Genomic DNA, 25,521 nt, shown 5'->3' with positions numbered 1-25,521 from the left:
AGATGGACACCCTGTCGCCATTCTATTCAAGAGGCAACTGATACTTAGTAAAAGAAGATGAATGAGAAATGGGTTTTGTTTTCTTTGTTGTCTTATATCGATAAGTCCTTTCAAAGTGTTTCCTAACTTGGTTTTTTTTTAAGAAACATATTGTTTCAGGAACATTTTATTTCAGTAGTATACAAGCTCCCCACTGACTAAAAGTTTTCTCAGTCACTCTGACTTTACCCTAATCCAGTCCATGAAGGTAGTTTGTAACATAAAAGAACAGATAATATGTTTGCCCCCTAAATTTTCGTAAAACTTCCAGATTAATATACAGTCAGACTTCTAAACTGTAGATATCTTAGTGCTAGCATATTTGTCCAGTTATATTTCAATATAACCTAGAGAAAATGATTCAATGACCTGATTCTATGACCTTTACTATCTAAATGTCTACCAAGGCAGTTTATATTTGTAAAATGTGTTTCTTTATATATTTTTCTTTCTTTCAATATTTTTGTACACATGAAAAGATAATTTACACCCATAGTTACAAATCTCAAAGCATAAAATATATAAGAAGCTACAAAAAGTATAAAAAGAGAATAAAAATGTATACAGTTAAAAAAATAGCCTTTCTATCCTCATCCTTTTGTCCCTAAGTTCCACTTTGCAGAGGCAGTCACTCTCAAAGTTGTCCAGCTCTATGTAATTAAAAGCTGCCATATATATATTTGTAAGTATCTGTGGCACATTTTTTAAAATGTTATACAGAAGGAGCACACTACATTCATTCTTATGCATCTTGCTTTTTCCATGTAACACAGTTTGAAGTTGTTCCTTATAACAAATGGAAGATTGAAGTGTTTTCCTTTATGAATACAGGTCAGCTTTTGACAGTCAAAGGAAATCAAGCATTGAATTTATACCTTTACAGTTAATTGTCTGTGCATGAATGTAACACCATGATTCAAGAGAGATTTTTTCCTTTGAAAACTTTCGGAAAGTCCCCAAACTGTAACAACCAGATATCTTTTTTTATTCTGTGCTCTGTACTTATGAGGAAAAAAAAACTGCCATGACAAATGAACAAGTAGATAGCAAAGATTTAGTTTTTTAAAACTTTCAGAATATTTTAAGCACAGTGCAAATTCATCGTAATCCTCTGAAAGGACTGTGATCTAGTAATCATGAGTTCCAGTTCCAATTTTGCCACCAATTACTTGTGTCATTTTAAGATAATCATCCAGTAGTTCATTTTCTGCTCATAGCAACCCAATGTGACACATACTATTTCTTTAAAAAAAAAGAAAGCTGAGGCCCATAAAGATTGCATATGCAATTTCCCAAGATCACACAGTAAATTATAAAGTTAAATTTAAAGTCCATAGTTTATGGATCTGAAGATTCTGTCACTGCTTTTGAATATTTTTCCTTAATACATGCTTGATTTCCATAAGCATAAGAACTTTGCCCACCCCTACTTTGATTCCTAATATTCAAAATCATATACTATATTATCTTCTAATTTTATACCCATGTATAGCTTCAGTACTTTAGTATTATAGTATTATTATACAATTAGATGAAGAATGATTTAATATTAATATTCATTATACTTTTAGCAATAACTGTAAGCATAATATTAATTTATTCAGAACCTGCAAATCCCTGGCCAATTTAGTTAAGTATTTGGCTGGTCACATCCACCTGATCAAATACTAATAAAATTCAATAAAATTTCCCCTGATGGAATAGTTTGAAATTGATCAAAATAAACAAACAGAATAGAAATAGACCCATAGATACAGAGAACAGACTGACAACAATCGGGGTGGGGATGGGGAGCTGGGTGAAAAAGGTGCATTAATAAATTAATAAATAAAAGAAAACTCATGGACACAGACAACAGTACGGTGATTATCAGAGGAAAATGGGGGTGGAGGAGGTAGAACAAGGTAAAGGGGGATAAATGGTGATGGAAGGAGACCTGACTTTGGGTGACGAACACACAATACAATATACAGATGTGTTATAGAATTGTACTCCTTAAACCTGTATAATTTTATTAACCAATGTCACTCTAAGGAACTCAATAAAATTATTTATTTATTTTTTATTGTTGTTCAAGTACAGTTGTGTCCATTTTCCCCCCGCTTCCCACCGTCAATCCCACCCCCTTTTGGCTTTGTCCATGGGTCCTTTATATATGTTCCTTGATGACCCTTCCCCTTCTTTCCTCCATTATCCCCCACCACCTTCCCTGTGGTTGCTGTCAGTTTGTTCTTTACTTCAATAAAAATGTTAAATAAATAAAAAGAAATCATTATATATCACTTAGTAATGCTACGAACCCTAAGGCTTGAATTATCTTCTGAAAGAATACATTCAAATTTTAAAAATAGTTTCAGTTGGGTTATTCTTGATCAGTAATTTTTCTTCTCTGTGGCTCTTTTGTCATGTGTTTGTGTTTCAGGAATGCTGTCCTCAGGTTCAGTGCCATCATCACATCGTCCAACAGCCACAGATCATCCACTCTCCACACTGTCAGCAGTCCCATTGTAGCCAGCAAGTGCAAACCATCACAGGAAGTGATTCAATATCTACAAGCAGTGGAAATGACCTGTGCCATGGTGAATCAAGCCATATACATGAACAGGTAAGGTTAACCCGCTGATACCTTACAAAATTGAAAGAGCACTCTTAAACCCTTCTCACTCCCTTGTATAAGTACCCATATTAAATTTTCATAAAAATCTTGAAGAGTTATACCACTGCTATTTGTATTTCATTACAGCATTAAAAAAATACATTTCCCTTTCCGTTCAGAAAACAAAATAATTCAGGTCTATTAGTACATTAAATCTATGAAGGAAGTCATGAATTGATTAATAAATACCTAATTCCTAGCCAATCCTCAGTTTTAAATTGAGTCTAAGGGTTGTAAACATTAAATATTTAAAACAGCATTCAATATTTTCATAAGGTATGGTACTTAAATGAACAACAAACTGCAAATGATATTGAAGATGATTGTAATGGCCACATTTCATAGGTTGGTAATTACTTCCTATATGACTTCTTTGAAAATATGGTATATTAAGTCAAGTTAGAATATGCCTACATTTTATTGTATATTACATCCACAAAATAGAAACTAAAACTTAGTTGCTAAGGACTAATTTCTTGGGATACAATTGTCAGTGACTAATTAATGTTCTGAAGACTTTGGAACCTTGTGTAAACATCTGTTATGCAAGTGTTAAAGAAAAAAAGATTTTCTTGCATCTTCATAAGACTAACAATAATACCTGGAACGATGGGGAATCAATATCATTTGGTTTTTGCAGTAACAATAACTTGCTCATATTGACCCTTTCATAGGCAACTCTTACTAAAAGACAAAGGAAAAGAATACAAAAAATAAAAAATAAATAACGGAGCTTGTCCACATACAAATTTGATTGTTTTATATTAAGTATATATGAGATTAGTTGTAAGGACTTTGATTTTGAAATATGCACTTTAGCCATATTGGTCTAAAAGAGCCAGAAATAATTTTAAAAATCCACATTTTTCTAATTTAAAAAGGCCTATAATGATCTTTTCTCTGGATATCATGTATGGAAATACTGACCTTTAGAATTACTGTGAGACATGGTCCAGATGGTGTTGAATTTCTTATAATAAATGAATTAATAATAATCATTATAAACAATCTTATTAGGTTAATTCATTTGAAATTGTCATTTTATGGGTCAAAGTTGGTCAAACAGCAAGCATATCATACAGTTCAATCTAATACTTCGCTTTGCTTCAGTTTCCTCAGATTCATCATCCATTTCTTACAGGTTATTCTAAGAATAAATTATACATTGTATGTTAAGTGCTTACCATAGTTGAATGCCAATGGTAAGCACTTAACAAATGGTAATTATTAGTTTTTAGTAGTAATTACTCTTTAGTAACATTAAAGTTTCATGCCAGGTATTACAAAAATACAGAAGTGGGTAAAAACATTGTCACATTTCTTATAGGTTTTTACTGTCTAACAGGGGAAAGTGGCAAACACGTAAAACATAATACAAAGCAAAGTATTGTCTCTCATAAAAGAGGAACAAGCAATGTGCTTTGGCAACAGAAGAAAGAAGAAATTAATTTCAGCTGGGAGGTCAAGACAAGCTTTGTTGAGGAGGCAGGAATTGAACTGGACTTTGAAGAGTGAGCAAATTTTTCTATGTGGTATTATGTTGTGGCATGGAGCTGACATCCAAAGAGGGAATTACATGAAAAAGGTTGTAGGTTTGGAAATTTACATTTTGGGTTTCAGGAATATGTTTTCAGTTAGTGGTTTGCTTTGTATGGAAAGGAAGGCATAGACTGAAAAGTGGTACATTATGAGATCCAAATGTTAAGCTTAAAATTTTGAACTTTATTTGGTACGCAATGGAGAGTGAGTAAAGGTTATTAAGTAGGAAAATACTGATATGTGTGTTTCAGGCGGTTAATCCTAGCAGCTTTGTGCTAGATTGGAATATTGATTAAATTTCTTCTCACAGTGATCAGATGAAGAAGGTGTCATTGTTACCCTTATTGCTCAGATAAGGCAACAAAAGTTTAGAGAGCTTAAGCTACTAGCAAAAGGCTTGCACAGCTAAGCTTGTGGTGAAGCCAAAGGTGTATGTAGGTAGCTTGACTTCAGAGCTGATTGAGAGTTCCCTCTTGAGGTTGAATCAATAGTGTGGAGTGTCCTTGATCAATAGTGTAAAAATAAATAGAGCACCAGTTTAAGAATCCGCTAGCAGGAAAATATTGGTGATATTACAAGCAGTGGACTAGCTTCAGTGTAGGAAGACCTGGGTTCCAATTCCAGTTCTGTCCCTTTCAAGCTGTGTGTTCATAATAAATACTAAATTTCTGAGAAACATTCTTGTCCATAAGATTTTTGCAGTCATGTCTACTTCACAGTATGGATGTAAACATATTTCAGTGAAAATGTATGTTCAAAATGCTTCTTTAACTATAGAGTCCAGAACATGGAAAATGCCATAGAGAAGGATTTACAGAGAGAATATTATCATTAGAAGCTATTTCAGAAGTCTAAGTGTAAACCTTAAACTAGAATAATCACAGTAAGAAAGGAGTGAGGGACAATTATCAGAGATGAGAATAATACCATAGGGTTAAAAATCTTGTCTAGTGACAATGGTGATGCTATATTCTTTCATTAGGTCAGTACAACTAAAAATATATTTGACCAGACCAGATATTGTATATTCCGAAAATGGATAGAGTTGGGTAACTAATACATTACTTTCTACTTTTTAATTTATGCTTCAGTTTGAGATCTGTTAAATGCTGCAGGCTCTTTCTAGAAATTGGAAAAATTTCTAGAAAAACTAGAAATATTTTATGAGGGTAAAGATGAAGTGCTGCTGAAAATAGAACAGTGTCTTGCCAAGTTTAAAGCTAGTAATTCCACATGTCTGAGTTACGTAGGATCTCTGTCAGAGTGGAGACAGAGTGACCTGGTTGTGCAGATCCCATGGACAAAGGATGACAGGGAGTAAATTCTCTCACCTACACTCCTTGGTGTTTATATGTCTCTTCCACACAGCACAAGAGTCTCTTTAAAGAATAATAGAGCAGCCCTGGCTGGTGTGGCTCAGTGGATTGAGTGCCCGACTATGAACCAAAGGGGCACTGGTTTGATCCCCAGTCTAAGGCACATACCTGGGTATCGCCTCAGACACCCAGTAGGGGGCGTGTAAGAGGCAACCACACATTGGTATCTCTCTCCTTTTCTTCCTCCTTCCCTTCCTTTCTCTAAAAATAAATAAATAATATCTTTTAAAAAAGTAATAGAGCAGAAGTAAGTTAGGCTCTTTTACAGCTAAAGATTGGCCCATTTTTAGTTTGTGTTTAGAGTTAAATTGTAATTGGAGGTAGCATAATAAGGCAGCAAAAATTCAGCTCAGCTCATTTTACAAATTGTCATACAGGTGGTGTTTATAAGAAAGACAAATAATTATGTATATCGTATGTGCAACTCTTTTCCACTTGCCTTGCGGCTTCCAAGAAACCTTTTGGAGTCATGGGAAGATATAAAAAGAACAGTCCTGCTTACTTGGATAGTGCTATTGCCAAAGGAAAATACTCCAACTTGTGATGCTCTTTCATTTGAAAATTCAACTTTTGTCAACACCAAGACAGCACAGAGCTCAGTGTCAGGTGTTTTTTCTGGCAAGTATCCAGGAACGTTGCCACAAAGTTTGTTTAACATAAGTCCTCCACTAATGGTGGACTCTCTGGGCTGTTTAACCCTGTAAACTCAGCAGTTATGCCTGTTCCCTTCCTTATTAACACATGGCTCATGCCTCTCCCCATATGTATTGCTTTCTTCACCCCCATTACTGAAAATGAGTGTCTTTTGTACAGATCTCTTTCCCCTGCCACTCCTTCCAAAAATTTAATTCATCTCTGTTTTGGGCCCATGTTTTCCCAATACCTCCTTTATCTGTTTCCCACTACCTCCTGCTTTGGTGCCCTTTTGAACTCTTGTTTTGTGGCAAACAAGAGTTGTTATTTATTAGCTCTTTAAAAATTAGTTTGAATTTGGAATTAAAATAATACATGTATAGTGCTTAAAGGTCAACTAGTACTAAAGGTATATAAGAAACAGCAGTTCCCTGTTACAACTCTCTTCATGCACACCTGTTCCCAGAGGCAATGATTTTCAACTCTTTGCTTTTTCTTCTGGTATTTACATCAATATAGCTAAATAGTATGCACATACTTATGCTGCTATTTCTTGATTTACTGCTGTTGTATATTATCTCTTGATAATTCTCATACATAGAATTTAGTTCCATAAATCCCCATTTTTGGCTAAGTCGGTATTCAGTGTTTATATTACTATTCCAATGAAAATATTAATTCTTGCTAAACCAATTTGCACATTATTTGGCTTCTTATATTAGCATAACTATTTTTGCTGGTGTTACTATTTTTTATTTATTTAGTTTCCTATGTATTTATTGCTAATTCTTTTCACAACGCAATTTCATACAGTCAAGTATTCTGGATTTTGTTTATCATCTCTCTTTAAAACCCTGCAATCCACATACACAGCCCCTCTTGGCTTGTGTTACCACTATCTATTGACCTTCTAGTCACTCTCTCAATCCTTCCACAGTTTCATCAGCAGGCTTACAATCTTCTCCATTTCCCGTGGACCCCTGACCTGCAATTATCTATGAGAATTTCACCCCTCATGTCAGTGATATTTCCCATACTCTGTCCTCATGGTTCTTCACTATCCTCATTTTTTTTTTCATTTTTACTATATCTGCAGCCTTCATAGACTGTGATACCAATCCTTTAAATATCTTTCTATCATTATTCCATTAGACAAATGCCCTTATGCCCTACATTAAATAAAACCATTATTTATATGATGGTTTAACATTTTACCAAAACAAAGTGCAATAAAGATACTTCCACCAACTTTATAACACAAGTAGTAAATTACCTACATTTTACAGTTGAGGAGACTGTACTTCAGAGAGTTTAAACAATATATTTAATCTACACTTAGGAAGTGGGACCTGCAGTTTTGGCTCCAATTTCCACCCTTTTGTCACTACAATGCTTTTCTGTCTAGGTTTACTCACAAAGAAAATTAAATTAGGTCTTGATTTCAAGTACAGAACTGTTGTTATGGGCAAGTCTTCATTTTAGAGTTGTGAGTGTTATACAGTACATTCAATTCAGTGACAACATTTATTGAAAATCTGTGTACCATATACTGTATAAGTACAACTTTTTTAACTAAAATATCTATGGAGATTAAAAGAGAAGTGAGAATTTTCAGAAGCTAAAATTCTAACATTCTTTCTTGCTAAGATTCTTCTTGTAGCACAAAATAGGGCACCAATTTATTTATCCTATTAGCCAAATGACATTGTACCTAAAATGCATTTAATTTCACAGGGATTAATGTCCACTAGATTAACTGTGGTTCCAATCAGTCTAACAGCTATTAAATGTCCCAAATCAAAGCAACATAAAGGAAGCAGTAACCTTTCTGTCTAAACATGTTACCATGTCATTATGACCTTTGCAGTATAATAATCTATACTTTGGGACCTTTTATTAATAGATGGTTTTGTTTTCATGCAGCAAAAAGTCACCACCCACTAAGGTTTAAGCAGAGCAAACCTTGTCACTTAACATGTTCATGACCTTTTAGAGGGCTAGGCATTTATGTATAATCCATTTTACATAACACAGCATTTTAAACCCTTGATAATTTGCTAAGCAACCCTTCTAAACAGGTGAAAAAGCACACATTTAAGCCAGTTACCTAGTGGAAATAAATTTAATTATGCCAATGCCCTGTGCTATTGGGTTGTAACTGTACCTTGCTCACAAACTATCGCTAGTCCTGAGCAACATTTCTCACCAATGTGTGCCATTAAGTTTGAGGAGATGGAGCAGGCAAGAAAATATAGGTTGCTCAGCCCAAATCCATAACTATGATGTGCTGACTATCTGTAGGGCTCTATAATCACTACCATTGAACTTTGTAAATATGCTTGGTCAAGAGTATCATCTTTGAATATCAAATTTAATATAATGTTGATGCTAGCAAGAAAATTCCACCCTTGGAATCTCATAGACCACAAATAAGGAACAATACCCCAAACTGGAACCAGGACAAGAACTTCGATGGCAGGAGTGAGGTGAGGCCCATGTTTTCCTCCAACAAAGAAATTACTTTCTACAAATGTTCTGAGAAATGATCACTAATCTACCTCTTCTTTCACACCTAAACATTGCTGTCTTGCCTTGTGTTTGTGACAGCAATTCTAATCAAAGTTTTTTTGTCAGTTTTTTTTTTACCTGCAGTCAGAGACAAGGTGTTGGACTGCTTGAACATTATTATACTCAAATAATGATCTAATAAAAGGTACTTGATTGATGCATCAAATAGTGATCTAATAAAAGGTACTTGAAAGATGCTAAAGCATCTTTAATATATTTTTCCATTTTCATCCAAGGACACACCCATTGATTTTAGAGAGAGGGTAAAGGACAGGGGAGAAAGTGAGAAAGAGAGAGGCAGAGAGAGAGAGACATTGATGTAACAAAGAAGCATTGATTGGTTGCCTCCCCTATGCACCCTGACTGGGGATTGACCAGGCACCTTAGGCATGTGCCCTGACCAGGAATCAAACCCATGATTTGCAGTTTACAGGTCAATGCTCCAACCAACTGAGCCACATTAGTCAAGGCTCTTTATTATTATATGAGAAATATCACATTTTTGGTTTGTCAAGGCAACAAGGACATGGTATTGAGCCAACTCTAAAAGAGATCTTGAAACACACCCACAAAGAGTTAAAATAAAAGTAACAAGCTCTGAAGACCTGTGATTTAGTAAATAGAAAAAATTGCTAATGGGAACATCCCAGTTTATGGTTAGGAAATTTCATGTTATTGTTGAGCACAGTCCTGTCAAAGACTTAACAGTAGGTGAGAAGCTGACTTCTGCCTGTCCTCTCTCCTCCAAAATTTTGAACCCACTGGATTTTGGATTTTTAGTAAATGTTAGTTGAATGACATTGTAAATTATAAGTTGTACAGAACAAAGTATGAATATATACACAAAGGAGTGAAATTTGGCTTCCTACTTTTCCACCTTGGCATGTCTTTTGCCAAAATAACCAATTCTTCAATTCTAATGCTCTTACTTTTTCTCTAGCTGATTAAAATTTATTATCTGAACTTCAGGCATACTTAGCATAGTTTCAAACTAAGAAAATCAAACAACTAACCTCCAAAATAATGTAGTTAGGAGCAGTATAATTCTAAAATAACTAAGAAAACAAACAAAAGAGGTCATCTGGGGAGGCAATATGTGTAGAGGTTACAAGACAGCATTATTTCATTTAATCTTTGCATAAAGTTTGTAGCTCAATGCCTGGCACATAGTAAGAGGTTAATAAATATGTTATTATAATTTCTCAAAATAAAATCAACTACCTTTGGTAACTTTTAACACTTCTTTCTAGCTATGAAAACAGACACAATGTTAATTTAATCATTCCTGTCCTGGACTCTGATTCTTCATTTGGGTACTTAAATTTTCCACCAAAAAGAAATCACATGAGTAAAACAAGTTTTAGTAATGGCATTAGGATTTATGTGGGTGAAGATGTACATAAATAGTCTACTAGTGTGCAGCACAATGACAGGAAAATATATGTGCAAAAATAAAAAATAAACATTTCACAACAATTTGAAACTATGAAAGGGCTTTGGCAAATGAGGGTAAAAAAATACATAATTTTCACACTGTTATGAAGGGATTATAATCAGCTATGAGAAAAAAATGTGCAAGAACACTAAACTTATCAAATTAGTTGTTTGGAGATTCTAACAGGGAAGCCCAGTACTTGAATATCCTTGGCTAAATAAATGCCCTCCTCTAGTCAGGAAACTTCAAAGAGAAGTGAACCCAGAAAACTGTATCTATCCAGCCAGCTACAGCAATGAGATAGCCTAAGCATCAATGGAGTGACATATACATGACAGCTAGATTTCCTTTCATCCAGTTAAATTTGATTATTTTTTAAATTTTCAATCTCAGTTTATTACTTTCAATACTATTTTGTATTTGTTTCAGGTATACGGCCTACTGGTTGGTTAGACAATCATGCAGTTTACAAAGCGTGCCCCCAATATTTCCAGTACCCACCTGGCACCATAGTTATTACAATATTATTGACTGTATACCCTATGCTATAATTTACATCCTTGTGACTACTCTGTAACTACTAATTTATACTTCTTAATCCCTTCACCTTTTCATTCAGTTCCCCAACCTGTCCTCTCTTGGCAACCACCAAACAAAATTGCAACAGTCCCATAGACACAGAAAGCAGACTGGCAGTTAATGTTGATTTTTAAAATCATATTTTAAACCATGTGTTTATAACAGTCCCATTTTGGTGAATATATAGATATTCCATAAGGGACAAATGCATGAATGAAATATGAAATCAAAATTATTCATGATTATTATGAATAGATATTTGCTTAATTTGACCTTTGTTTCCTGAAAGGGGTCTGTCACTGAAGATCTGATTGCCAACATCTAGAAATCTAGGTAGAACTCAAATGTCAGTCTCCATCTCTACAAGGAGTTCAGTTTACTTGCTAGAATTAGACTTGTCTGCACTTAGGGAAATGGGTATAAAGGATTGCCACAGTATTCTTGAGGAAGTGTTGCCTAGGCTCTTTCTGGCTTTCTTAATCATTTTTGGTCAGCTGCTTTAAGAGAGAAACCTATAAAAAACAAAACAAAAAACTATTTCCAAAATTAGTTGGCATTTGAGGTCACTTCTAAATAGGTAGTTGACTTCTTTCAATTTAACAAATACTTCATAAGCAACTATAGCATGTTCAATCAGTATTGTAGTACATACTATGGGATATGATAAAAATTACGAGTCTGTACAGAAAGTATTCATCCATGCAATATGAAAAATAGAGACATTTATTGAAGATACAAAAAACACTGTCCATAGGACAATGACACCTCAGTCCCCTTCAAAGTAGACACCTTGAGACCTCGTCCAGATCTCCCAATTGCCATCAGGTACCCCATTGTATTTTCCCAAATCTCATTGACAGTCTGAAATCTCTACTCTTTCAAAGGTGAGTTGAGTTTGTGGAAAAGCCAGAAGTTGCAGGACACCAATCTGGGCTGTAGGGGGGCTGAGTCACCTGGGTGATTTGATGTTTTACCAAAAAACTGTGCATGAGACATGATACATGAGCGGGTGCATTGTCGTGATGAAGCTGCCAGTCACCAGCTGTCCATACCTATGGCCATTTTCGTTGTATTACATCTCTCACTGACAAAGAACATTGAAGCAGTACTCATTGTTTTTCCTGGAGAGGGAGCAGACTCATGATGGACAACACCTTCCCAATCAAAACACACAGTTAACACGGTCTTGATTTTGCTGTGACTTTGCCACGCATTCTGCAGGTGTGAATAACCAGGTGACTTCCATTGGCACAACTGACCTTTCATGTCCAGATCATAGCTATAGACCCACAATTCATCTCCAGTTATGACCTTGAGGAAATCTGGTTCATTGGTAGCAGTTTGAGTCAAGTCATTAGCAACTGCACCATGATGTTCCTTCTGCTCTGGTAGCCGAAGCCGTGCAACAAATTTTGCCACAACATGTTTCATGGCAAGATCCTGCATCAAAGTCTTGGACACAGTAGTTTTTGGAATCCTCAGATCAGCTTCTAGTTCTTGCACTGTCAGTTGCTGATCTTTGTTCATTGCATCCCATTCAACATTCTCAGGTGTTCTGCTTGTTGCAGGCCTTGCAGAATGTGGATCACTTTGAACAGATTTTTCAAGCATGCTTGAAACAGTGTGACACACTTTCATTTGCATTACACTCATTGAATCATCTCCAAAAGCCTTCTGAATCATACAAATAGTTTCCATGGAGAAATGTTGAAGCTTAACACAAATTTGATGCAGATGCGTTGCTCTACTCACTCAGTCATTTTGAATGTGATGGCCACACAGTACACGTGCTCACTCAACAGTGTCTACCACCCCCACTGACTGGTACACTGAAGTCATCATTGTTCATGCATGTGCATTCCAGTCCACTCTCCTTGGCTGCCAGGTTATATCAACATCACTCAAACTGTTCTTATTATATTAACAATAGCTGGAGTTTTTCTGGACAAACCTCATATGACTCATTTTCTTACCATTTTGTTTATTTCTTTTATGTAGGGAGAGGATGCTGAGAAATCAAGATTTACATATGTAAAATAATATGAAAAATATTCAAGATAATTGAGCACAAAGAGCTAAATTGAATTAGCTTGTTGGCTAGAATAGTTTCAATTTTCATGCTGGTAGTAAATCTTGAGATAAATTTCAAAATATAGGTATTAAAGAGTATCTGAAGCAGCAAAAATGTGAGTGAAGACTACAGGCCAGAATAATGAGATGTATGCCCAGGAAAGTGAAATTTACTACTGCTGAAACAGAGACCATGTTAGGACATAGAGTGTGTTACTATGATCATGTAAGCATTTATAGGTTTTATATTGAATACATGCAGCTTATTAATATGATGACATTTAAATATACTGTGTAATGATATTGACTCTATCAGTTTATCTATCTATTTAGACTTTCATTTAGAAGACTACTCTGTTTGGGGAGTAATCATTACTTCCCCAAGAAAGCAACTTGAAAGGGTACAGGGACAAGATAATGTTGTAATGTAATCAGACTTTTTTAAAATGTGAAAAATGTATATATTAATAAAAATATAGTGATGCTATACTGTATTTTGAGTGTGGCTTTTTTCTACTTATCTGTATTTTATGAATGAATTATAATGTCACAGACATTATTATCAAAGCTCATCTTTGCTTACTTTGCAGTCCTTTCACTTACCTCAGCATGCATGACTTTTTAGGGTCTGCATCTAGAGGACAAGTTAAAAAGGAAGTATCATTGGTCAAATTCGAAGTCAAAATGCTTGCCAACACACTGTTTATTGATTTATTGATGATAGTTATTTGGAGAGATGCGAGGTGATGATATCTGACTGTGGTTTTAATTTGCATTTCTCTGATGATTAGTGACATTGAGCATTTTTTCATATATCTGTTGGCCATCTGCATATCCTTTAAGGAGAAGTATCTATTCAGGTCCTTTTCCCATTTTTAATTCAATTGCTTGGGCTTTTTCGGTGTTTAGTCATATGAGTTCTTTATAAGTTTTGGATACTAAATGTGTTCTCCCATACAGTTGGTTGTCTTTTCGTTTTGTTGATGGATTCCTTTGCTGTGCAAAAACTTTTCTGTTTGATGTGGTCTCATTTGTTTACTTTTTCTTTTGTTTACCTTGTCCAAGGAAATATCTCAGAAAAAAATATTACTAAGAGAAATGTTTGAGATTTTACTGCCTATATTTTTTTCTAAAAGTTTTAATCCATTTTTTCTTGTGTGTGGTTTAAGAAGGTAGTGTAGTTTCATTTTTTGCATGGATCTGTCCAATTTTCCCAACACCATTTATTGAATACACTGTCCTTACAAATACTATATGATTTCATTTATATATGAAATCTAATGAAGAAAATAAACAAACAAAATAGAAAGTAACTCATAAAGAGAACAGACTGACAGCTGTCAGATGGGCAGGGAGTTGAGGAGCTGTGTGAGAATGGTGAAAGGATTAAGCAAAAAAAAAAGTAATTCATGAAGACAACAGTGTGGTGATTAGCAGATAGAAAGGGAGCAGGGGCAGGTAGAAGAGGGTAAAGGAAGAATGGATGGTGATGGAAGGAGACTTGACTTGGGGTGGTGAACACACAATATAATATATAGATGACATGTTAGAGACTTGTATACCTGAAATGTATGTAACTTTATTAACCAATGTCTCCCCAATAAATTCAATAAAAAATAAAAAATTGAAGTTCATTTATCATACATGTACTTATGAATATGTGTTTTTATAGGGCACCTTTGTCCCACATGCAATATCAAAGATAGTATGACATGCAACCCAGTTTATTAACCTTCAGGTAGTGTTGCTTTGGAGATGTTAGGCAAGGTGGATAACATTACTGAAAAGATTGGTACCAAAAGATAGGAAGTTAATAGAATAGTTCTTTTTTTCTAAAGGTTTTATTTATTTATTTTAGACAGAGGGGAAGGGAGGGAGAAAGAGAGGGAGAGAAACATCACTATGTGGTTGCCTCTCATGCTCCCCCTACTGGGGGCCTGACCTTGCCCACAACCCAGGCATGTGCCCCCACCTGGAATGGAACCAGAGACCCTCTGGTTTTCAGGCCGGCACTCAATCCATTGAGCCACACCAGATAGGCAGAATAGGTCTTATTTAGGACTCTATTCATAGTGCTTTGTGTTTAGGATTTCAGAAGTGTCTGGGGTCTAAGAATTTTCTATATTTGGCCCTGAGCTACTCTTTCCAATATCTGATTGATTGGCTATTCAGTCTAAGTAATAAATGGATGGCATCCAACAAGAAATTCATACAAACACATGGAATTGAAGATTTATTTATTCTAACTTTAAGATATGCTAATAAATCAGGCCGACTTTCACTGGGAAGATGCAAGTCCAAATGAAATTAATTCTTCTGTAGTCAGTATAATTCAAATGTTTCACATTTTTTTCCCAAAATGGGACAGATGGGTAAGCCATGTGGTGATAATGGGCAATTCAGAGATTTTGATTTACTTGTTTTACTGTTTTATGTAAGCATCTATATTCCAGAACTTTTATATAAATTATTCAAGTTTGCATTTTTAGGTCATTTAGACTTGTGTGAAATGAAATTAAAAATGTTATTACAATGTTGCTTTTCCTTTAAATTCCTCCTATATTGAAAAAAATGTATACTCCAGATGCAAACAAATTCAGTAGCTTGATTTATGTGATAACCTTGTAATGAGTTACTTGTATTAATTGGTTATTTCATTTTTTCATTTTCTATCAAAAACATCTGTGAATTTAGAAATACTCGATATTGTTTATAATTGAGGTTGATGTTTTCTTCAGGTGGTGATTCAGGATGATGGCCCTGAAAAATTGGACCCCAAATATTTTGGAGAGTTACTTGCTGATCTAAGCCGCAAAAATACAGATCTATATCACTGCCTATTAGAACATTTGCAGAGAATTGGAGGAAGGTACGGTAAATATATCATTTGCCTTGATAGTGTAGCTATCGAATATTTTATGATAATCTAGTATTTTCAACAAAGCATTTTAGAGAAGTTTTGGGTTCACAGCAAAACTCTAGTACTTTTAATGGAGAAACAGCACAACTATATAAGGAGATATAGCAAATGGCTCATTTTAAGAATTAATTTACTTTCTGAAAATCATCAAAGAGGTCATACCAGCCCTTTAGGATCAGTAAAGAATTCTGTACACCTTCTTTTGTAATGTATTTTTATGGCACATGCAGCCTCTTGGACAAAGAGCTAAAAAATGCATGATATACTATGACTTGTTTTAACATACTACACTGATGATACAAGACACAATCCCACTGCCAACACATTACTGTTTCTTCTGCTGATGTGTGGTCAACATATGAAGGCCAGCATTCAGTATGCATTCAATGTTATATATTATAAACATTGTATACTATTTTAATATTATATTGCATACAATATACCAAATATAAATTATATGACTATCTATAAAGTAATATAAATAAAATATATATGTTACACACTTCCAAAATTTTTTCTACTACATAGTCCCATTATACAGGATGAGGCAAAAGTAGGTTTATAGTTAGTCATATGAAAAGTAATGCAATAGTTAATAAATAATAATACAAGAATAAACTCTGTTTCACATACTGACTGTAAACTCACTTCTGTCTCACCCTGTGTTTGTGGTCATCTATCAGGCAAAATCTTGGAAAGCTCCACAAATTCATAAAAATCTATAGGAGAAAGTCAGTAGAATTTTTTCCAGTTCTGACTCCCAAACTAGATTCTAGTATTTCTTAGACATTTTAATCTGTTGTGCATCTCTTTTCTTTTCCATTTATCACATTTTCCTCTCCATGTTAAGCTTCTTTCTCCCTGAATTTTATTGCTTTTATATTCATGACTGCAACCATTTGCTTATGATTACTCTCAACTGCTTTGCCTCTGGATCTTTTTGTCCTTCCCACTTAAAAAAATCCCGGTTCTGAATTAGTTTAACTCTCTGCTTTATTTATTGTTTTTCTTAAATCGCTATCTCCTCCACCCAGTGTCCAACCTCCACTACCCAAAGAGTTAGAAGGGCTCCATGAGGGCTGTTTTATTGACCCTGGTTTCCCTGATGACTGGTTTAGTGGAGACTCAGTAAATCTTTGTTGAATGAATGAATGAATGAATGAATGAACAGTTACATTAACAGTTAACATCATGAATGCTACATCCATGCAGTTAAACACTGTTACAGCAAAGCACAGGCATTTATTTGAATTGGAGTCATTATAAATGCATGATTTCCATTTTGGAAGCTAAGCCTTTATTACTGTTTATACTAATCAACACTTTCTCTGATTACCCAAAAAACTATTTCACAGATTCATCCATTTATATAAGTCAGTATCTTAAACTCTTTTCCCTCACTCTGAGTAGTCAATTATTTATTGAACGTGTACTAAGTGCCACACTGTGCTTTTTCTGTATTATCTTAATTTGCACAGGAATGCTAGAATGTTTTAAATGAAGACGCAAAAAGGGTAGGTTGTTAACTCAAAGTCACATGCTTTCTAAGTGCTTGAGATGAATTGAAACATTTTTAGTACTCTTTAGCTATAAACTATGACTTAGTTTTTCTGCAAAGTGGTGCCTAGATATTCATTTTGCTCTCCGTGTTCCTCTTCTGTGCATTCATAATGCCCTGTGAATATTTCTATCAAAGTATCCCTTTGTAAAATCAGGAGAATATAGACACACACTGTTAAGTACCCTGATAATAGATCCAGACTTCCTATGTCAGATTCACATTCCAACTTTGGTTACATACCAGATGTATAATATCGACTAACTTGTTTAACCTCTCTGTTCCTTGGTTTCTTCATCCATAAAATAGGGGCTATAATAATATTTCTCTCATAGATTTCTTACAAGCAGCATCAACGTAATGTGAGAACTTAGAAAACAAACCCACAGAATGAGAAACTCTGGGGGTAGAGCTGAGCAATAAGCTCTTCCCAGAGGATTCTGATACATTTTCAAGTTTGAAAATAGACCTAAGGCAGTGATATTCAACCAAAGAACCTCGAGAACCTTTAAAACATGCAATACCTGACTACTTACTCAGGGGCACTGATCTTTTTTCCCTTAGATTGTCAAATAAAAAAATAACAACAGCCAACATAACTAAAGCTCCCCTGTTTGAATGAACCAAAATTATAACTATTTTTTACAGATTAGCAAAAATTAGAATATGTTTTTTGGTGTGCTGCAGAATTTTCATAATTAGTTTAGATGTGTCATGAGATGAAAAAAGTTGAAAATCGCTGACCTCGGGCTACACAAGTGGCAAGATCTGGGACTCTGAGAAATTTGTTTTCACTACTAGATATTGCTTAAGTACCAATCACTTAAACAATATTGCTGACAAATTAAAGGAATTATCAAAATTTTGAATCATCACATTTGAAAAGTCACAGGATTTAGACCAATTTTATACAGAGGAAATTTTGCCTTGGAACAATTATGTTTGTATAAAGTACAAGACAACATAATACTTGTGTTTTATGTTGCCCCAAAACAATGCAGAACATGTGGCGTTGACAATGTCACTGCTCAATAAAGGTTTTCAGAAGGAGAGTTCAATATATTCTAAATTTATTAGTCTCATACTAAATCGAAGTAGACAAAGCAACCTACCAAGGAAAGTTCAATTATTTCATAACAATTATCCAGATAAAGGTGTAATATGGAGTTTTGAAATAACTTCCTCTAATTGAGGGGTTTGGTTAAATACACATGGATGACCTAAATGTGTAATTAAGCACTGCAAAGCTTTGAATTTAATTCCTAGAGTAGCTAAAAAGACCAAAAACAAAATCTAAAGTTATTCTCCACATTAAACTCTCCATGATGGAGAGGATGTCAAACTTTTGGTGTTTAAGTGTTTTTGTGGCTCATAAGGTTGTCAGGGTTTTTCCCTTCATTCCTTTCCTGTTTTCTTTTTTTTTTTTTTTCCTATATTACATTTGTTTCTTCTTTGGGAGATGAGAGGGTATAAAGTGAGTGCCACTTTATTTGTTTTCCCAGTGTAATTCCAGCCTCCACCCCCAGTGCTGAATAGAGAGGCAATCCTCACTGACCTTTCCACCTCTACCTCCCACTCTGCTCCGTTTCTCTGCTTTCTCCATCTCTCCCTCCTCTTTTGTCTCCACTTTGCATTCCAGGTTGCAACTCAACAAGGAGTGTGCTCCAGGGTCAACATTACAGGAGGTTGTCTCATAAAACCATTCTGGATACTCTTTAATATCCTAATATTAAGGGCTGTTGGCTGTTTCTTGTTTTGTTTCTTTGTATTGCTTTCTTATTTGTAGAAAACAGTAAGGGACTGAGCACATGTGCATTAGATCGGCATTGGAATTCAAATTTTAAACATAAAAGGCCTGCTAATACAGTGATAACTTCAATTAACAGTAATGCAAGACTACTAAAACTGCAATGTGATTCATATTTTAACTTGTTTTACCTTCCAATATATGCATGTATTTACTTTAGTAAATATTAAATAAGTAGAAGATACTTGATTTTGTTTTGCTAGGGCCGCTCAACAATTTCTATTATTTTGGGTGACACAGGAAATACCATATAGATACATACATACATACATACATACATATATACACATGATTCGGCATATGCAGTTATGTGTTGGGAAATGGAATCTTCAGCTCTTCTCTACATTACCTTGTACATTTTTATAAATGCATGCAACAGATTTTGCACAGTGAGTGACTCATTTATTTCAATAAGCAATACATTACTCATAGTTACTTAGAAGGTAAATGTGGAAACTAGCTTAATATCTCTAGCTTAATGTACTAGCTAATGTAATATTAAGCTAGCTGAAATGTACTAGCTTAATGTCTCTAAAACATGTTCCTGGTTTTACTGAGGATATGACAATCACATATCTATGATTTTCTAAGACTGTCTTATTGTACTGTAATGTATTCTATCTTGCTTTCAGAACATGTGTACTGTTTTTTTGTTTGAGAAGTATGTTTACTGCATGTATTTTGGGCCCAATTCTTCCACTAAGCGCAGTGGGAGCAAGCAGGCAAAAATAAAGGCCCGTCTGTTGCCATTGACAACACTAGAACTGCATCCTTCCCAGCCTTCACTGCTCCCCAATAAAGACAATGCCAGACCAATATAATCACCAGCAATTTTCTCTCAGCATTTGCTTACCAAGCATGGCTTCAAAAAGGGCCTTCCAACCCTCATGGTCAAACCCTCATTTTGATGCTGGAAGTTCTATTATACTAAAAGTTTGGCCATGTCGCTCAAGGTCTGTTCCTATACAAACATTCAAATACCCTCTAAGCTTTGTCTCTGCTAATTATATTGTAGTGTAGATTGAATGAGTTACTCAGTCTTATCTTGCAAGTTTGGGTTTTGATACAACTTGAAACACACTGTAGAGAGAAGGTGGAATCAACATTGAAAAGGAGCAATGCAAGGAGAAAAGGGAAGCATAATCATTATTTATTCACTCAGGTAGCATTTATTGCCAGGCATGGAGGACTTCTCCATGTAGCCTCAAACAGACTGGTATGAATGGATGCTACTAACCAACTCTGCATATCCTATTAGTTTGTTATTTGGTTATTATTTATTTGGAACAGATTAACTAGTACAGGAAAATTATCTTCATATTTGTGTCATTTAGTTATTTAATTTTTTCATTTGCACTATAACTTGAATTGGTGCTGTAATGATACATTAAAAAGGTGATATAAAATATTTAGAACATTAATATTCATATATTATCAATGTATATATTTTCCTATCTATCTTTCTTTTATTATCTATCTTTCTTTTTCATTTTTACAGCAAACAGGACTTTGAGTCCACAGATGAGGTAAGTGCAAAGAAAGTTAAATTCAAACATAGCTGATTGCAAAGTAAATTCTGATATTTGCACTAATTATATTATTTTAGTTTGGTACCTTTATTAGACTGGGAGCACAGGTTCATTTGGTCTCTTGATGAACCTGAGAACAAGAAATAATGATCATTTTGCTTTTAAAATGATATAGCCATTTATATCTTTGTAATCACTATAAAAGTAATCTTAAATCACTCATACAAAAAGTTTTATCAGCTGCCATCTTATGACTGAATTTGTCTTTGCTCATCAGAACATTTAAAATTGCATTGACCACATATTCTCTGCTTTATAAAACTGAAATCTACATTAATTAAATAAATAGCAAATTCAGTTTTAATGTATTTTGAGAACTTGTATGTCCCATGACAATTAGCCAGCAACTTGAAGTATTCCTACAAGTATTAATTTTATTATATATGCACATCTTGTTAATAAGTACTTTAAATGAAATAAGTCATCAACCAGAGAAAGAACAGAATTTAATGTAATGAAACATTCTTGTGTTAATTTTTATCTTTGTTTCCAATGTATTGATGTATTGCATTTATTACAATTATTCAATAAGCCCTAAATTGCCTTTAAAAATATTGAGTTTAAATCAACTTCTCACTTAAAATTAGTTTAAGGTTCTAAATTGTTGTGGCAACATTAGCTTTCAAAAGTCACCACAGCTCTGTGTAAATTTTCAGTAAACCCTTAATATAATTTTATTTCCCCAAATTTTCCTTGTTTAAAATCAGCCTCTAAAATTTCATATGTACCACAAAACAAAATTTCCAGAAGGTTTTGAAAGATATATTGAAATAAAGTGTTTAATGGGATTTAAGAGACCATTCTCTTCTTTTTAAATTGCTCTTTTAAAAAAAAATGGAAATGGGCCCTAGATGGTGTGGCTCAGTGGATTGAGCGCCAGTCTGCAAACCAAAGGACCTCCTTTGATTCCTGGTCAGGGCATGTGCCTGGGTTGTCGGCCAGGCCAAGCCCCTAGTGCGGGGCATGTGAGAGGCAACCACACATTGATGTTTCTCTCCCTCTCTTTCTCCCTCTTTTCCTCTCTGTCTAAAATAAACAAAAAAATAAATAAAATCTTTAAAAAATAGACATGGAACATTTGATTGGTTGTCCAAAGCTTTTCCCTAAAATGCCTGAAATTCAGGATTCTTTCCATGGTGAATGGAGTACAATCTATGTTTTCAAAGTAAGAACTGATAAGGTCAGAAATGAAATTTGTAACAAGTATTACCTGAAATGTAAAATAATATTTTGATGTCTCTAAAAATAAGTCCGATGCACAAAAGTCTGTGAACTCTGATCATAAGATTAAAATACTAATGTGTAACTGTTTAAAGGATGAGCCTCTCTTTTCTTACAGTCAGAAGACATTGAATCCTTGATTCCCAAAGGATTGTCAGAGTTTACAAAACAGCAAATTCGCTATATTCTGCAGGTGAGTTGGGGTCAAGAGTGGGTGTGACAGCAACACTAACAAACCATTAGGTTAAGATACTTCCCTTAATTAAGAACAGAAATTTTCTAATAAAATCATTTTTCACATTAATTGATTAGATTCTGATTGTATTATAGTTTGGTCAGACCATCAAACACTAGTAGTACACACATGACTACTAGCATTTAGGGAAATGTTCTAGAAATATGGGGTGGGGCAAAAGTAGGTTTACAGTTGTGAGACTGAAACACAGAGTTTATTCTTGTTTCACTATTCATTAATATTGTGTTATTTTCCATACAAACAACTGTAAACCTACTTTTGTCCCACCCTGTATTATTCCTTAACATGGAATTCCCTTGGTCTCTCCTTCCTGCCTTGCTTTTCCTAAACTGAGGAAGGCTAGAGACCACTGGAGAAGTCAATACCCCTACAATAAAGGGAGAGATAGATTAATACTGTGGGAATATGACTAAAAAGAACACATGTGTTTGCAAGAAAGCATTCTGAAGATAATCTAGTTTTGTGTAAAGAAGACAATTTCTAAATTTGACATTTGGTCTCAAAGCTTTGTTGATCATCCAAATTTTGGACCTAGTGTCGTATTTGTAAAACTGAAATGAAAGATCATAATACAATCTGTATTATAAAGAGACAGTGGTATGGGGAACGTATATGCTCCACAAAACCTGAATCCTGGAGACATCCTCAATATTATATCTGGAAGTGGGATGTTCATCCAAAGTGCATTCATGGACTATTTGTACAAAAAAAAATTCTTTTAAGGATTTTTGCATCTAAGATCATGAGAGACATTGGTCTATAATTTTCTTGTATTATCTTTGGTTTTGTTATCAGGATAATAATACTTGCTTCATAAAGTGCAATGAGATGTGGTTCTTCCTTTTCTACTTTCTGGAAGACACTGCATAGACTTGGTATTAATTCTTTTAAACATTTCGTGAACCCTCAGTAAAAATATCTGGACCTGGATATTTGTTTGGCAGCTTTTTTTTTTTTAATTCTAAATTCAGTGCCTAAATAGTCATAGGCCTATTCAAATGATGTTTCATATTAGATGAGTTGTGGTAGCTTGTGGTTGTCAAGGAAATAGTCCATTTCATCTAAATTGTCAAATTTATATGGCTATAGTTGTTCAGAGTATCCCCTAATTACCCTTCTGATGTCTGCAGGGTCTGTATTACTATCCCTTATTTGTTAATACTAGTAATTTGTATCTTGTCCTTTTATACTGTTGTTCAGCTATAGTTGTCCCACCTTTTCCCCATTGCTCACCACCCCCCGCCCCCACTCCCACAGTCAATCCTCCCCATTGTCCGTGTCCATGACTCCTCCATTCCTATTCCTTGATTTTATTTGTCAGTCTTGCTGGAGGTTTATCATGCTTATTGATTTCTTTCGAAAAGAAGTAGGTTTTAGTTTTAGTGGTCTCCTCTACTGTTTTCCTGTTTACACTTCCACTGGTTTTTGCTCTTGTCTGCATTATTTATTTTCTTTGCTTACTTTTGGTTTATTTTGCTCTTCTTTTTCCAGTGTTTTGATAAAGGAAGTGAGACTAATTTGGGACCTTTCCTATAAATATCCTCTCATCATGGCTTTAGCTGTGTCCCATAATTATGATACGTATTCTCATTTCCTTTCAGTTCTGTGTATTTCTGTCTTATTTTTTAACTTATTGAGTTTATTGGGGTGAAACTGGTTAATAAAACTATATAGGCTTCAGGTGTACAATTGTAGAATACATCATCTGTATGTTCTATTGTGTGTTTACCACCCCGACTCAACTCTCCTTCCATTGCCATTTACCCCCCACTTACCCTTTATACCTACCTGTACCCCCTTTTCTGGTAACTTTATCTCCCTTTACATTTTTGCTCTGACCAGTGGATTATTTTTAAGTGTATTGTTTTGTTTCCAAGTGTTTAGAGATTTTCCTGTTGCCTTTCTGTTACCAATTTCTAGTTTGATTCCATTGTGTTCAGAGTACATATTCCATTTGAACTCAATTCTTTTGAAATAGTTAAGTTTTGTTTAAGTAAAGGATATGGTCTATCTTGCTATATATTACATGGGCACATGAAAGGAATGTGTAACTGTTGTTGGACAGAGTCTTTCATAAATGGTGATTAGATCCTTTGTTTGATAGTGTCGTTGAGTTCTTCTATATTCTTGCTACTTTTCTGCCAAGTGGTTCTACCAGCTGCTGAGACAGGGGTATAGAAGTCTTTAGTTATAACTGGGGATTTGTTTATTTCTCCTTTCAGTCTATTGCTTTTCGTTGCATATGTTTTTGCAGCTCTCTTGTTAGGTTCCTAAACATTCATAATTGCTATCTATGTCTTTTTGGTGGACTGACCCTTCTATCATTATGTAATGGCCCTCTCTTTCCCTGGTAATTGTCTTTGCTCTGAAGTCTTTTTTATCAAATGTAAATATAACATGCCTGTTTTCTTTTGATAAAAGTTTGCACAGTATAATTTTTTCCAACCTTTTACTATATGTGTGTGTAGATACATAAACATACATGTATACATAAACTTTATATATATATATACATATATATATGTGTAAGTGTATATATGTCCCCATATGTTTCCAAGTGTTTAGAAATATCCCCATGTTCCTCCGTTTGCTGCCTCCACCCATCCCCCAATCCCAGCCTTCACCACACTATTGTCTGTGTCCATGGGTCATGCATATATGTTCTTTCGCTAATGTCATTATCTTCTTTCATCCAGTCCCCCTGTCCCCTTCCCTCTGACAGCTGTCTGCCTGTCTGGTCTATGTATCCATGCCTCTGGTTCAATTTTGTTCATCAGTTTATTTTGTTCATTAGATTCCATATATATATATGAGACCATATGGTATTTGTCTTTCTCTGACAGGCTTGTTTCACTTATCATAATAATCTCCAGGTACAGTATAACAGAATAAATAGAATAAATAATAATATAATATAATATATACATATATATGTTATTTCTTCTTTCTTGATGCTCCAAATTGTTCCTTGTATTATTTGGTTTCTCTTTAGCTGTTCTTTTAAGGTAGGTTTTAGTGATAGATTCTTTTTATTTTCCTTTATCTGAAAATGTTGTGATTTCCCCTTCATTCCTAAATTATATTTTTATTACGTACAGAATTTGTAGTTGATAATTCTTCCATTCTTTTCCTTCAGCATTTACAAAGTGTATGCTACTTTCTTCTGGCCTCTATGGTTTCTGATGAGAAATCTGCTGTAAATAGAAACATTACTCCTAATAGTTAAGGTTTCTTTTACTGCTTTCAAGATTTTATCTTTAGTTTTAAGAAATCCG

At 34.5% G+C, this 25,521-nt stretch overlaps 1 protein-coding gene across 1 annotated transcript in view; it reads left to right on the top strand.

The window, feature by feature from the left end:
• The window catches only part of POF1B (POF1B actin binding protein), a 68,097-nt gene that overhangs the window by 25,308 nt on the left and 17,268 nt on the right, over window positions 1–25,521 (top strand). The window contains exons 6-9 of the mRNA XM_045847535.1: window positions 2,462–2,644; window positions 15,634–15,764; window positions 20,679–20,706; window positions 22,109–22,183. Of these exons, the coding sequence (XP_045703491.1) occupies window positions 2,462–2,644; window positions 15,634–15,764; window positions 20,679–20,706; window positions 22,109–22,183 (417 nt within the window). The remainder of the gene's footprint in view (window positions 1–2,461; window positions 2,645–15,633; window positions 15,765–20,678; window positions 20,707–22,108; window positions 22,184–25,521) is intronic.

This window comes from Phyllostomus hastatus, unplaced genomic scaffold (assembly GCF_019186645.2).
Source record: "Phyllostomus hastatus isolate PE091 unplaced genomic scaffold, TTU_PhHast_1.1 phas_contig_551, whole genome shotgun sequence".
NCBI lineage: Eukaryota > Metazoa > Chordata > Mammalia > Chiroptera > Phyllostomidae > Phyllostomus > Phyllostomus hastatus.
The sequence above is the reverse complement of the archived record's forward strand: the minus strand, read 5'-3'. Positions and strand labels throughout refer to the sequence as shown.